The following is a 15,117-nucleotide window of genomic DNA, read 5'->3' as shown; positions in this document are numbered from 1 at the left end:
ATTTTAGCTAAACGCTTAGAGAACTTAGTTTTTTATCTGCGCAAACAGCATTATCCACAAGAAGTTATAGATAATGGAGTTGAAAGAGCAAAAAAAGAAGGACCTATTCATTTAAGGAAATCGAATAAAGTGGAATCCAAAAGCAATATAATACCTTTTGTCAGTACTTTTAATCCAAACGACTACAACATTTTTCCAATTGTAAAAGGTTGTGAAGATTACATGAAAAATAGCGACAGAATGAAATTTATTTTAACTAAGAGAAAATAATAAATTGCAAGCGTCAACCTAAAAACCTTAAACGTATTTTATGTGCGTCAAAATTTGATTCGAAGATATGCAAAAGCGTTGTCAAAACATGTATGCAATAAGCGTTGCAAAACATGTGATATTCAAAAATGGTTTTAATTTCAAAATTAAAACTGATATGAATTGTACATCCAAAAATGTTATATACGCACTTATTTGTAGCAAATGCTCAGATTTTTATATTGGTCAGACAGGAATGGAATTGAGAAAGAGAGTTACATTACACCGACAACTATTTAACAGTAAACGAACATTGTTATATGTGTGCTAATGATAACTTTTTTATTTTACCAATATATCAAATGTCTAATTCAGATCTTTTAAAAAGAGAAAATAAAGAAATGTATCTCATTCAACTTATGAAACCTATGCTAAATTCAGAACGGAACAAAGGAACTTCATATTAGTTTTTATTTTGTCCTCATGTTTTTGTTAGTTTTTTCCAGAACCATTCACAATATCTTTATGTACCATGTCATGACGTAATCTTACATGACGTCATTGTACTATGACGTCATGTTTCACAAATAAAAGAATTCAAACCCCTGAAGACCGACTTGAGCCGAGAAAGCGCTAGGGAGAAAAAATTGTTTTATAGTTGTGTTTTCTTTTTATGTATATGGAAACCATCACATGGACATTGTTCTTTTTTACTAAAGTATTGCTCGAAAACACATACATACACATGATAACAGATGCAATGCAGTGCCCCAGTGGATTATAAAGCCCCAAAGGTTTCTATACCCCCCTTTAAACTTTTCATTTCAAACAGGATAAAAAAACCCTTTTTGTTACACCAGAAACAAATGTATAGAAGACATTTTTCGCACACGATATACAATAAGGGTTTGGGATAAATGTTCGTCTTGCAATAGTGGAGACACACCAGAAGAACCTAAATTTGTATAAATTGTTTGACACTCCTGTTAATCCTACATAATTTATCACTCAAGTGATCACACTTCTTCACATGCTATATCAAGATAAATACAGATGTCTACCGTCGTGTGTGAAGTTTATCACTCGAATGATAACGTTTTATGGGACTTCTCTGATATCTCCCATTAACCCATACAATAGGACAATAGAATCGCCTGTAAGAAATATGGGGTATAACATACAGGTATTGTGTTTTATGTTTCTGGTTTCTATGGAAGCCAGTGTTCTGGCGACAGGAACTACACCCGGAATACAGGACATTTTCCTCGGACGATGCCTGGCGTACCAGGAGCTGCTCAAACCATACCCACAAACGTATGTTCATTTCCAGTATCTGTCGTTTTAATGTAAACATAATATAATATGTAATGTTTCAATCGTCGTGTATTTAATGTCATATGTCAAACCTGTGTATAAAGCCCACTCAAGGTACAAGGAAAAGAGGTCTCCATTGAAAAGTGATCTTTATACACAGGGTAAGTTGTGTTATTTTTAAACAGTCCATTTGGGACCAGATGAATTAGACTATGCAGGGGTTGTCGCTAAGGCAGGTTTTTCTTGGACTATTTTCAACTACTTTTCTGAGGCAAACCAGTAACAGCGATTACGGGGACTGGTTACACGAGATTGTGGTAGGAGGGAGTGGGGGTTGTGTGTAAATTCCCCTACAAACACAGCGATACCCGCTGATTAAGACCAAGGGGTAGAGAGTTGTCAGATGCATGTAGGCCAGTTCAGGTAATAGGTTCATATTATGACACTTTTAATTTTAGGCAGCAATGGCAACTTGTTACTTCGTTTAAACCCGTTTTCACCTCTACGTTTGTGGCGCTATGCGTTCTCCTTACAATGACGCGAACAAAGAAATAATGTGTTTATGTGAGTTTTAAGCACAAATACTTCTAACCCTTACTTGGTGATTTCTTGATTTCAAATAACCCCCAACATTTAGCCTACTAGTATTCTTCTGAAATTGAGTTATGAATCTAGATTGTTTACTTTCGTAATGGACTGCGATTATCCTATGAAATGGATGAAACACACTAAAGGCACAAACGTTTGTTTACACAATGCTTATTTCTTGTATAAATAACTGTTGTTTCTTGCTGTTATTAAAAAAAAAGGATTTTGTTTACATTATTTCGATTTCAATTTTAACACATTATCACTTAAGCGAAGACATCTTTGTTTTGCTTTGCTGTTTCTGGCAAATGTTCCAAAAGCAACTGAATCCATAATTTATTGACATAGAATGGAATTTTAGTTATTTAACCTGTTGACCCCTGAAAATTCTAAATGAACTCTTCTAGTCTTTGAGCTAGAAGAGTTCAAATGTATCTTCAGGGCCGAATGTGTAGTGGAAACAAATACAATGTACATTGTACAATGTGTTAGATGAGGAATAAGATGAGGTTATAAAGACAATATTGAATGCATCGTTTCAACAGGACTTTCAATGCTCTTAAATTCATTCTTTTTCTAAATCTTCTCTCTTTTTTATGTCCTTGTGTGTGTAAGTGAGTGCATGCGTATTGTAAGATTGACTGTGTATGTATGGTTTAGACTATGGAATTTAAACTTTATGAATTAAGAGTGTATGCAAACTGTCTTGTTTGTCCTCTCTTTGTACATGTAAGTGTGTAATAATAGGGTGGTATGTGTGTGATACAATTCAAAGATGGAATTTTAAGAAAAAAATGTTTGATGTCTGTGTCAGTGAATGTAAGAGCCAATGTGATTTGATTTTATTTATAAATAAATGATTTGTTTCAAAAATAAAACAATGAAAAAAATTTAAAATAATAGTTTCGTAAAGGTAACAAAAAGACTATATAATCAATTTTCTAACTTAGTGTATTTTAAATCACAAAAATCAAATCATGTCATTGCTGTAACAACTAGCCTTTCATGGACAAAAAGATTTCTTTTTTTATGGTTTATTGTTGAGTTTGAATTTGAAAACTTCCTTTCACATATTGTTGAGTTTGAATCTGAAAACTTTCTTTCATATATTGTTGGGTTTGAATTTGAAAATTTCCTTTCACATATCGTTGAGTTTGAATTTGAAAACTTCCTTTTCACATGCTCGACTCTTCTGTACGATTTTTGATGCATCCGACATTTGATGTATTCATGTCAGTGCATCACGTGAAGAAATTTCTAAGAAGCAACAATGCATTGAATAGGCCCTTTTTCTTTTATTTGAATAAACAGATTAATAAACATTGTTCATGCAATCGCAATGATTACAGCAGTAGCATTTTAGTTTTTGTCATCAATTTAAGAACACTGGATGAATAAGAACTTTTCTATAACTATAAATCAGTTACATTTTAGATCTAGAACTGTGGTCACAATAACTTTTAAACATTACCAACGTAGTATATTTGATTCTGGTGTAGAGGATCGTGTGATATTATTTCTTTTCGCTTTATAGTGTAACAGTTACGTCACAAGTTTCAGTCTCCTATCACCACTGTGTACTGCCTTTTTCAGAAAATTCTGTTTCAAGGCACATTAGCATTACTTAAATACCATTGTCATGTCTGTATTGTATTATCATTTAATTGCACAAAGGTTTGTTTTAGCCTATTGTTGATATGAAATAAATGTATGTTGATATTAAGATAGTATTACCTTCAAAAACATTTGTTTTCAAATCCTCAGTCACAAAGTATTTCAATAAGATATCGCTTTGTGTTTAATAAAAAAAAGACTGATGGTCATTGTTAAATGTGTAGCTGATGGTGTTCAGTGCTCATGAAAATGACATCTGTTTCAATAGTTAACTTTTACCATTGGGTTTTGAAGCCCCCCATTTAAGGATTATCATTTTACTTTGTTGTGGTTGTGAGGGTGAAATGTGAGAATATAAGCTAGGATTACATAACCACATGTAAATAACCTTAGCCTCTTTAACAGCTGTAGTTACATCCAGTAATAATCTAAACAAACATATTAGTTCTTCCTTATATCTACGGTGTCAAAATTTTAGAAATTGTTTTCTTTTCCTTAAAACACTTATTTTTTCACGTTATCCCGTCATTTTCGTCTGCTTAGATTCAACAGCTGATTTACATATTCCTGCTTAGACCTGGTGTTTCCATTTTCCAAAGCATCGAGTTAATAACTCTTACGTAACGTCATTACCCAAACATAGAGTTCTTCAGGGTGAAGTCCTATAGCCATCGTTCTTCTAATAATTAACTCGTTTGATATTTGTCAAATGAGCTAATTACATGTATCTAATGTAAAAAAATAGGGACATGCTGGTGGAACCTGAAATAATGACCTCGCGCTACGCCCACGGTCAATATTTAATTCTATGTTGGTGACATAACACCATATGAACCTTAACAAAGGTTCATGATTTATAATACATACGCCAAAGAGATTATTCTATAATAATAGACAGTAGCTATCATCAAACGTGTGATCATTATATCATTATATGGTAATAATGATATTTTTTTCAAGACCATAATTATTAAGTTAATGTCAGTGAAAACAATAATTGTCAGAAAAATAATGCAGAGACAATTCTATTATGATCTTTCAATACAGGTGATGTTGTCTTGGGACATGTTTTTTAACCTTATAACCTTAAGCTGGGGTTCAACAGGTATAATAATGGAATTCTTATTAACATTTATGCTTACCGATCCTCCTTAGTGGTACTGTAAACCCGGAAATATTTACGCCAGGGGCAAATTAGCGCTAATTACGCTAATGACTTATGAGCGGGAACCACCCGTTTCCTAACTATATACCTAAGATCTTACAACTTATTAAACTATCATTGATTTACTTTGCTTAGTATCTGACCTAAAGATCACCTACCTGCTACTTATAATGGAATTAACATGGACATGTCCTGATAATAATAACATTATTCTAGCGCTTTGTTAGAGCGATGGTAATGATAAGATGGTTTACACAAATTGGTGGGGTCAACATTCTTAAAGTCAATGTATGTTTAGATGGAAACACACCTACAGAAATCACTTTACAATTACGTTGTAAAAATGTGTAATTTATGATCTGACCATATCCACTCATTTCACTGCACTGTAGATGTAATTATCTGCCAAAATCGTTTTCATCTCCTATTTTTACCTGTACAATAAAAACCTATCCATTATAAGTATTGTAATCCTCAAAATGTTCGTAACTGTGCTAAATAATATATTAGACGCTCTTCCAGATTCGTGGGTATGAAAATATTACGGCATATATAACTTTAGTGTGAAGGTTTAAATCCAATTTTTTATTTGAAAAGATGGATATTAGCAAATTAGTGGATTCAACTGTGTTAAATATTGGTTATCATTACCGTATAATTTTTTTTAATGTTTTGACCACAGCATTTTTATTCAGAAAAAAATGCTTTTTCATAAAGTTACCTTAGGATTAGCTACGTACTGCGTGATATTCCAACTAAAGTTACACAAATTGATACATTTCCATTGAGAATTGAATAGACCCCAAAAGTGTAATATATCTAATCTAAGTGGATACAGTTCTGCAGAGAGCCTTCATCTTAAATTTGGTTAGCAAAATGTTAATAGGCGTTGATAACACACGTGTTAGAATTGTAAAATTCGCGTTTTTTCGTCAGTGCCACAAAGCAAAAATAACTCATGCATAATGATGGACTACTTTTAATGCAAAAATAACGGTGTGTATTATTGACTGAAGATTTGAAACTGTAATTACAGGGAGGTGAACTGTAAGACACTTTGGTCAACGTTCAATACATCTTTTGCTGGGAAGGAACCCTGCAGTTTGACTACGAAGGATTACAGTGATTTCATCGAGATGTCACTGACATCAATCCCTGAAGACAAGGTAGATTCGATTATTTTGATGTGGAAGGAGCTGCCAGCCCAAGGAATATTGCAGACTGTATTTGTTGGCCAAATTCATGATCACATGATTTTTATATAAATATATAACAATTTCATATTTCTTCGTGTGCAGACAAGATCAAACGTAATAAAAAAAACCTGGCATTCCTCAATTGAAAATAATCTATGTCATTTTTCAACTTATTTTAGTTATTTTCCCGTCCCTTAGTCGATGGTTACGTTTGGCTTCATAAGATAAGGCTTAAGATTCATATTTTGGTTCCCGGACAAAGAGAAAATTTTATTTAATGTTTTTTACGCGAATATTTTAAATATTTTTTTTTCATTTTGTTTTAAACTATATTTATTCATAAAAAATGGAGACATGTACAATACAAGTATTTGCTATGAATTTGATCATATGGAAACAAGTACGAGCGTACTGAGAGTCGATATTCTTACCTAATAGTTGTATTATTTAGAGAAACTAATGACTCCAAAATTTATCAATGTTGTTAAATTTAGAAAATATAAAGTTATAATTTTATTGTTAAGGCGATGTTTTGGTCGGGCACATACCGTGTCGCGCATGACTATTCTGAGTCGGGGAAACGTTTTATCACTTTGGAAGACACGTTGCTAGGATACATCATGAATGGATTAACGTGGTGCGGACAGAAAGCGCCCCCTGGTATCAACTATCAGAGTTGTCCCCCGTATAATGGATGTCCAGAAACCGCAAGCACAGCCTTCTGGGGAAAAGCATCCTCCCAGGTGTTGAAATTAATACATTAATCCACACGATACAAACCTATTTGTCGACTCTTTCTTACGCATTGTTCACCTAATTATTATATGTTCTGAAATGATTACTCTTTAGTCGAAGTATTTTCAACTACAATATCTTATTAATATACTCAGGAACAAAAATAGTTCAATGAAAACCGTAAACTATTGAAATAACGATATCTGTCTCATATCGAAATGAGCGAAAAATACATTTTATTGCCTTTCTGATTTGATAGAATAAATATTTACAATGCTACGAAAATGACGGCCCAAGTCATCCATGTTGTAATACTAAAAACTTTTACGCACGTGTGTCTTTGTTCGTGAAAAAGGTTTTGTTATATTTACAAGAAATGCACGGGTTTATTGGTTAGAATATGTTTATTCTGCTTTTTTTAACGGACAGTTCGCTTCACAAGCTAAAGGTACAGTGATTATTTTACTTGACGGATCAAATCCAGCGAGACCTGCCTACAGTACGGAAAGGTAGGTTAGTTATCTCCCCTATAAATCATTCAAACAATCAATCATGCAACACATTGAATACAAGGAATGTTTTCATTTAATGTCCCTTACTGTTAATATGACGTAAAGCACAATTAAGATGCAAGGTCAGAGATTAACAGAAAATCTAGAAGTGAACAGTATGAAGATTGCTTCAAAGCTCTGGGAACTAAATGGACCATAGGTTTCATAAATACTTACATAACTACTCCATCTGTATTCTGATCAAAGGAATATGTGGAATGTTAATTATAGAGGAATTTGGTCCATATTACAACATAATGGGACATTTGTCGTATTAAATATTTGGACGAAATATAAATATTATTTTTATTATATTTAGTATAACACGTGTTAAATTTTGTAATTAAACTTTTTTCCAAGCATTAATTTCTGATAAATTCAATCGGTATGGTGTGATACTTTGTAGACAGTTTATAAATTGATTCCTATGGTCAAGTTCGATACTGAACGTTAAAAATATTCTATGGTATTTCGATACTTATTATATCCATATTAATCCACACAACACTGTTTATAAAATCATTCTTGTAATGATGTTGTATTTTCCTTAGTTACTTCGCCAAGTTTGAGCTTCCCTCACTCTCTCCAACCGAGGTGAAAATGGTGGATGTTTATGTTGTGCACGACATCAACAAGCCATACAGGTACACTTCAATAAGTCTGATACACTTTTGATAATTTCCTGTTTTGTTTTTCTCTATTTAAATACGTACCAACCGATATATATCTCCATTTACAATCCATAATTATGTTGTCTTATCGATGGCTATTGTACGAGTATTTTTTCAAATGTCGTTTTGATATCTCACAATACTAATATTGAAAGAACATTATACTTAAAACAACAACAGGTTCCTTGACGACGTTGTCAACCACTGTTGTTGCACTTAGTATAATTACAGTTTTCAATTTGCGATTGAAAATGTCATAAAAATCACAAGAATCAGTTTATGAATATTTCCCTACATATACCGGGCATTGTTATGGTATGATAAAAGATTAGGAGGGACGGCTTATAAACTGATAATTTACTGACGACTGTAAAATTTCTTCGCGGAAACTTAATTTCGCGTTTTCATGCCTAGCGATTTTTTCACGGTGATTTAATTTCGTGACTTGGAGTGCTATTACATGTGTGTAGTTCTAAAAAATCTATTTTAAGAACGCAACAATAAATAAATATTGGTCTAAACCTTCACTCATGATCAACCAAATATTTTTGACTTTCTATTTACATATCAAGGTATGTAGATCGCAATAGTGCTCAAATTAAAACGAAAATATCAAATAAAGTTTATTGATATCTTGATTAGTTTGGAAATATTTCCGATAAAATCTCTGAAGTCCAAACATACAAAAAGTTGTTGTTGCAACCGTAGATTAGTTTAAATGCATGTATTTTATGTAAGTCTTTGAATGTTAAATACAAAATCAGTCTTTGGTACATAAGTATAGCTAAATCATTCGAAATCACCGTGACATTTACATTAACTTTCCAGGGAGACGTGTGAGAATGGAACTCTTCCCACCCTGCAACAGGCCATAAAGGATCATGGGATAGATTACAGATGCCAGGACAACCCACAGTAAGTTGGAGGGCTAAATTTACATTTCATAGGGATATAAATTTTGTCTTTTTGTCTTTCGCGTAGCATATGTTTTTATAAACGAATGGTTAGCGACATCGTTATACATATTTTTTAAGATTGCCTGTCAAAATAAAAAAAATTATTGCAGATTCATTTGAACGTAGCTATTGCGACGTCACGATACCAGCGGTTTTTCGCACCATTCTCAGAATGTTTTTCATTTAAGCAAACTATTGAACTGTATCTAGTTGGCAATTTTAGGAGTATGAATGCTAACTGGACGGCAACAAATTTAATGCTTATACATGTTGTTACATTTGATAACAATTTAAAAAATATCTTTCGTGGTCGCTCGCACGACAATTATGGCGTCCCAATGATATTGACTTCATAATAAGGGGATAACAGTTCAAAGACTGACGAATGCCAAATCCGGTTGACAGGGTTATATATAGTATGGTTGCAGCGCAACTGTAAATAAAGAAAAAAAAATCGGCCATTCAGAAAAAGAAGTCATATTTCAAGCCACCACAGAGTAGACTTTTTGCTAGGTTATTATACGGAAGGTTAGAGTAATGTAAGCAAAGGGTTTCCGTGACAGTCCATACCATTACATTTTATTTTTGTAAGTTAAGACTTTAGAGGTATGTCCCTACACGATTTGGCACTTTGTGTGGTTTTATAAAATGCGGAAGTGCCATCCATAATATCGCCATCAAATCTCAAGGACGTTAAGTCCAATATTTCCATCAATCAAAAGGTTCTATGTACATAGTATAAAGCTTTCATTTGTAAAACAAATGTCTAGTAATTGATACGAACTAACATCAGTTGATTTAATGGCAATTTGTATCAACTTTGGGCATGTACTGGAATAAATTCTTGTTGATACCTAGGTTTTCTATTAATTAACTTTCCCCATTTTATTCCATGTCACTCAACCTTTTAACATTAAAAGCAATCAATGACATTTTTTTATTGTGCATTGTGTGTTCTTTTGAATTTTCCTTATCTGCAGTGATTTATTGATAAAAAGAACTTTAACTTGATAATAATATAACATTAAAATACAACTAATTCAAATTTAAAGGCAAATATTTTTCTTCGCAAATTGAGTGTATTTCAAAATTTAATTTAAGACCTGTTCTTAACTATTTACCTGTCTCGAGATATAAGGTACACAGTTATTGATAATTTAGAACCTGTCGGTCCGTTAATGACCCCAGGTATTAATAGAACGTAAAAAAAGAAACGCAGAGACAAACAAATTCATTTGTTTGATTCTTATTTATTGTGTTTTTCTTTTTTTTGTTTTGATATGAAGTGTATTACTCTTTGTTTTCTATGCCCATTGTATTTTACTCCCTATTGTTTCCGAATTTGCATATAACAGAGTTATCTGTAGGTATTGATTGTGACGTCATATGTTTACGAGCGTAACGTCATACGTTTCGGAGAATTGCGCTCACAAAGTAATGACGTAACAATCGATACCTACCCGCAAAAGAGCTAACTCTGTAATATGCAAAGAGGAATACTGTAAACGTGCTAAATTTGGCGTAATCAAATTTAACCTTAAAATCTTGAACTATCTACCGAAAATACAATTAGCGTAACGATATTTTACCTCATTATCGCTAAACTACGCACATTTACACTATTTCTCTGTGTGTTCCCCCCCTGATTAATGGTGTTTTCCCTCCTGATTAATGGTGTTTTCCCTCCTGATTAATGATGTTTTCCCTCCTGATTAATGGTGTTTTCCCTCCTGATTAATGGTGTTTTTCTCTGTGTTTTCCCTCCTGATTAATGGTGTTTTCCCGCCTGATAAATGGTGTTTTTCTCTGATTTCAGATCGATCCTTCACTTGCTATGTGTCGACAGTCCCGGAAGTGTGTTATGTCGAATGATGAAACGATTCCATAGAAATAATATTACGATATTCGGTTAAAATATTTCAAACATACCTTACTACACGATTTCGTTATGCTTTTCCCGGTGGACACTTAGTTGCAATATGTTTCTAAATCTTCAACACAACATTCAACTCACGGATAGTACTGTTTTTACCATTTTGCAAGAAAAGTACATGTATATCTAGGAAGAAATTTAGTCAATATAGATGCCAGCGTTTTGTAGACAATGATCATATTGCGCATTATGTCTCGAGGAGAAACGTCGGTGATGGGACTTTTAAGAGAGATGAATAGTTCCTTGAAACGTACATATTTTAGCGGTAATCAAATGTTACTCCTTTAGTGCCAAACAGTATTTGCTAAAATATGATTGTTTATTCAAAACATTTATTTAGAATTGCTGATATTTTCTATGGGTTGTTGGTATAGATTTTTATCGAAATGCGCAAATTCCCAACTGAGCTTACCTATTAAAAATCGATTTCGCGCTAACATTCAATAATGCCAACATAGGAACCTTTGTAGTAGGTATTTTCTGTCGTGATTGATAGTGTAACAATATCGGGTTCATCGTTTAATATCTACTGTGTAGATGCTAATATTTGTGGGTGTTTGAATTTCGCCAAGTTCGCGAACTTAAAAGTGTATGGTTTTACATGATAATATTTATCTTGTGAATAACGCTGTCAAAGACTACAAAGAAGGTTCGCGAAAATAAATTCCATCGAATAACTTACAAACAGTGAAACGCGAAATTTTACACCCCGCAAAAATTAACAACTATATCGTATCTCCAACATCATGCTTCACTTAATGAAAAACGAGAGCAGAATAAAAACAATATGACATAGACAAGACATTCACTTTATTTGTCACCACAATATGTATATCAAATATTATGAAAAGTATACAAAAAATATATCGATATATAACCAGATTTGTTATCAAATGTTGAAGTCCTCATATAAAAATCTAGAATTTATAATCATAACCAACCAAATTAATGATTTAAATTAAGATTTTCCCTGTAATTAAGGATTCATTCGTCGTCTTTTCGCTCCAAAACCAAGGATATCTGAAATAATCAAGTATGATGACGAAATCCACAAATTTCTAGTAAAACGATGATAACTGATCAAAAAAGTTCAAAGAAATAAAAGTTACTCAATAAAACAATATCAGAAACATAATATGTTTTTGACAATATACCTTTTTCAATGCAATCTGACAGACATAGTTTCTTTGTTTTATAATTACAATAACAAATTAAATGAAATTTACATCCTGAATACTATACACTTTGTTACAATATATTGCCACATCATATTGAAGTTTGAATATTAAATTTCTTTTAACAATGAACCAGAAATCAAATATTGAAGTTTTGTTAAATTGAATTGTAAAAATATTCACATTTGCATAGTTAAACATGATCCATTGCTAGAACATAAGCGATTCCCATCATTTGAACAATAACTGATGTATAACCGTGTTTCTACCACAATAGGCGGTGTTATTCAACTCTCAAGACATTGAATAAATACTGCAGCTGTTGATTAACAATATTGTTTATACCACACGTGGTATAAACTCTGTACGCATTCTGATTGGCTGACACGGTGAACTTTGACCGAACTACTTATTTCTCAGTGTCACGTCATCATTGTCAACGATTTTAATAATCAAATGACGTCATTCTTTTTTGTGATTGCTTGACGTCCAAAACTGATGTTGGAAAGCGTATGCGTCGTGGTAGTTGTGTCAAAATACGTTATGTTTTTATACATGTTTAATTGACCTTTGGTACTAATATCTTGACGGACAAGAATTTTACTGATGATTTTCTTAGATTTAACTTGAATGAAACGAACTTGATCTTGATGGTAATTGCTTGATGATTATCTGGCGGGAAATAGACGATGCCGTGTCGTGCGAATGCTTTTACATGTTAACATGAAGTCCAACATTGAGTTTTATTTTCTGGAAGCAACTATTAATATTTGAACTCTTTAAGACATTAAATTGGTATTATTATTTAACCCTTTAAAAGATGTTCCCAATTAGAAGAATTTGATATCGATGGATTCTTTATCAAACGATGATTTTTGAATACGAATAAGTGTCTTTTTGCTGATGAAAATATTACTACACGTTATTTGCATATTTCGGTAAATACACATTACCGTATCCCTGCCGTACTTCTATCGGTAGAAATCGAATATGATTGTGGTAGAATCAGGTCACACTACTCGTGGTTGTTGAATATTGAATTTATTCCACACTCGTAAGTTATTTTTTAAAAGTTACCAAAGACACTCGCTAAAGCTCTTGTCTTTTGTAACTTTTAAAAAATTACTCACTCGTGCGGATTAAATGCAATATTCAATAACCACTCGTTATGTAATCTCTATTTAAATGTGTCTTACTAATACATAAATCCATATAAAATATTCCATTTTTGCTTCTGGTGCATGCACAATCAGACTTAATTCCACATAGGGCATAGTGTCATTGAATTTTTTTCAGAACGCCATTAATTATTTTAAATAATTTTTCTATCTTGAAATAAATAAGAAGCTCAAAATTTTCAATGATGGTAATGGTGTAAAGATAGTAACTTTTGTAGCTGTAGAAAAATACTAATTCGTCCGCTCCTGTTTTTGATGGAGGAAAAAATGCCATTCGTCGGCAGTGGAGTATCTTTAATTATAATTTACAATAAAGCGAGTAATCATGTGCAGAACAAAAAAAAAATCATAATTGTTACATAAAAGAAATAATTTTAAGTAAAAAATGATTATAACAAATAACATTTATGAAATATTTACCAATACATATCTAGAGTCATAATTTATTCTTTTATCATTCCTTAACACGTCGATTTGTTCTAGCATGTTAAGTTCCGGAAAACATGTTCCCGTGAAATTAACCGACTGTGATGTAATGTAGCAAATTTATTCATTATATGTATAATTTATTTCCTTTTACAATACAAAAATGTTCATCATTGAACAATTAATTTCTCATTACAATAATTATGCCACACAATATTTTTAACATTTAACTACCTTTTAAAATCATTTGTCATACAAAATATTTATCAAATATGTTAATATAATAATCATTGTAACAGGAAGTTGAATGTAAAATATACATCTTTGAACATTTAACAGCATGTTTCAATGCCATCCAGCCTATCTTATTTTAAAGATAAAGAGTGCTAGTTTGATTACAAACAACAGTCAAAATCATCTTAACGCATCTCGCTATCCCTTTAATACAAAATGAATAAATGGTATTAATCAGATTAGTTTTCACATCAAAAAATGAGATATCAAAAATATACATTTCTCTCTGTAACAAGTCAATGAGACACATCTATGCATTTATTTCATATATAAGCACCAAAGGATAAAATGATACAAAACTGACATTGTTTTGAATACTGTCAGCCAACATTTTTCGCGTCAACTAAATTTCGCGATTTCCATTTCAAAACAAGTTCGGGAATATTAAAATTCGGGGATTTAAAAATTGAAAGGAAATTCCGTTCATTATAAATGGTATAGCTATTTATTTGCGACGGATTTTTTCGCAACTTTACTCGGATCGCGAAATTCGAGAAAATAACGGGAAAGAAATTTGGTTTGCAGTACATTATTATACAATAGTCACGTGAATTTCGCCGTGAAGAAATATTGCCTGTGTATTTTCATATAAATAGAAAAAAACATTCTTAGATTTGAGCTGATAGGGGGTTGTCGTGTTTATGGACATACAGGTATATTGAATCGTATGCCTTTTTTGTCGTAAATAGGTTATAAAAGAAAAATACAGTCCCGTCGCTCAAACTAATGAATTAAAATTAATTTCTACTCACTACAGCACATATTATCTGTATTAATGTTATATAATTCAAAGCTCTACATAACATGACTGATGAAGAAAAAATTGCTTTGCCATGTTCAATAGTTTATTAAAGATATGGACAAAATTGAAGGCGTACAATATTTATTGTGAAAAATGTGACGCAATTTTAGCGCTTCACATGTAAGGACTTACATTATGTGTTTTATATCTTCGCTAGCCTAGGCGTCTGATAAATATATACTCCATAGATATTCGTAGAGTGTCACGTAAAAAATGCGTTTAGCGAAGGTAAAAAAAATGTTTCGGATGAAGAGAAAACACATTAACCAG

The 15,117-nt window shown here is 32.2% G+C and overlaps 1 protein-coding gene across 1 annotated transcript; it reads left to right on the top strand.

The window, feature by feature from the left end:
- The first annotated feature begins 1,350 nt into the window (after positions 1-1,350).
- On the top strand, positions 1,351-13,767 carry LOC138307800 (ADP-ribosyl cyclase/cyclic ADP-ribose hydrolase-like). The gene is made up of 7 exons (XM_069248689.1): positions 1,351-1,563; positions 5,967-6,096; positions 6,651-6,869; positions 7,291-7,370; positions 7,964-8,056; positions 8,912-8,998; positions 10,856-13,767. The coding sequence occupies exons 1-7, from the start codon at positions 1,415-1,417 to the stop codon at positions 10,950-10,952; spliced, it is 855 nt and encodes a 284-aa protein (XP_069104790.1). The 5' UTR covers positions 1,351-1,414; the 3' UTR covers positions 10,953-13,767.
- The last annotated feature ends 1,350 nt before the right edge of the window (positions 13,768-15,117 follow it).

Source organism: Argopecten irradians, chromosome 14 (assembly GCF_041381155.1).
Source record: "Argopecten irradians isolate NY chromosome 14, Ai_NY, whole genome shotgun sequence".
In the NCBI taxonomy this organism is placed as follows: Eukaryota; Metazoa; Mollusca; class Bivalvia; order Pectinida; family Pectinidae; genus Argopecten; species Argopecten irradians.
This window is presented reverse-complemented; position numbering and strand designations above follow the sequence as displayed.

Bases quoted from the DNA above. Each gene is read 5' to 3' on its own strand.
- LOC138307800 (XM_069248689.1), top strand. From the start codon at position 1,415: ATGGGGTATAACATACAGGTATTGTGTTTTATGTTTCTGGTTTCTATG. The intron at 6,870-7,290 runs GTGTTGAAATTA...TTTAACGGACAG, and splicing joins GGGGAAAAGCATCCTCCCAG to TTCGCTTCACAAGCTAAAGG. The intron at 8,057-8,911 runs GTACACTTCAAT...TTAACTTTCCAG, and splicing joins GACATCAACAAGCCATACAG to GGAGACGTGTGAGAATGGAA.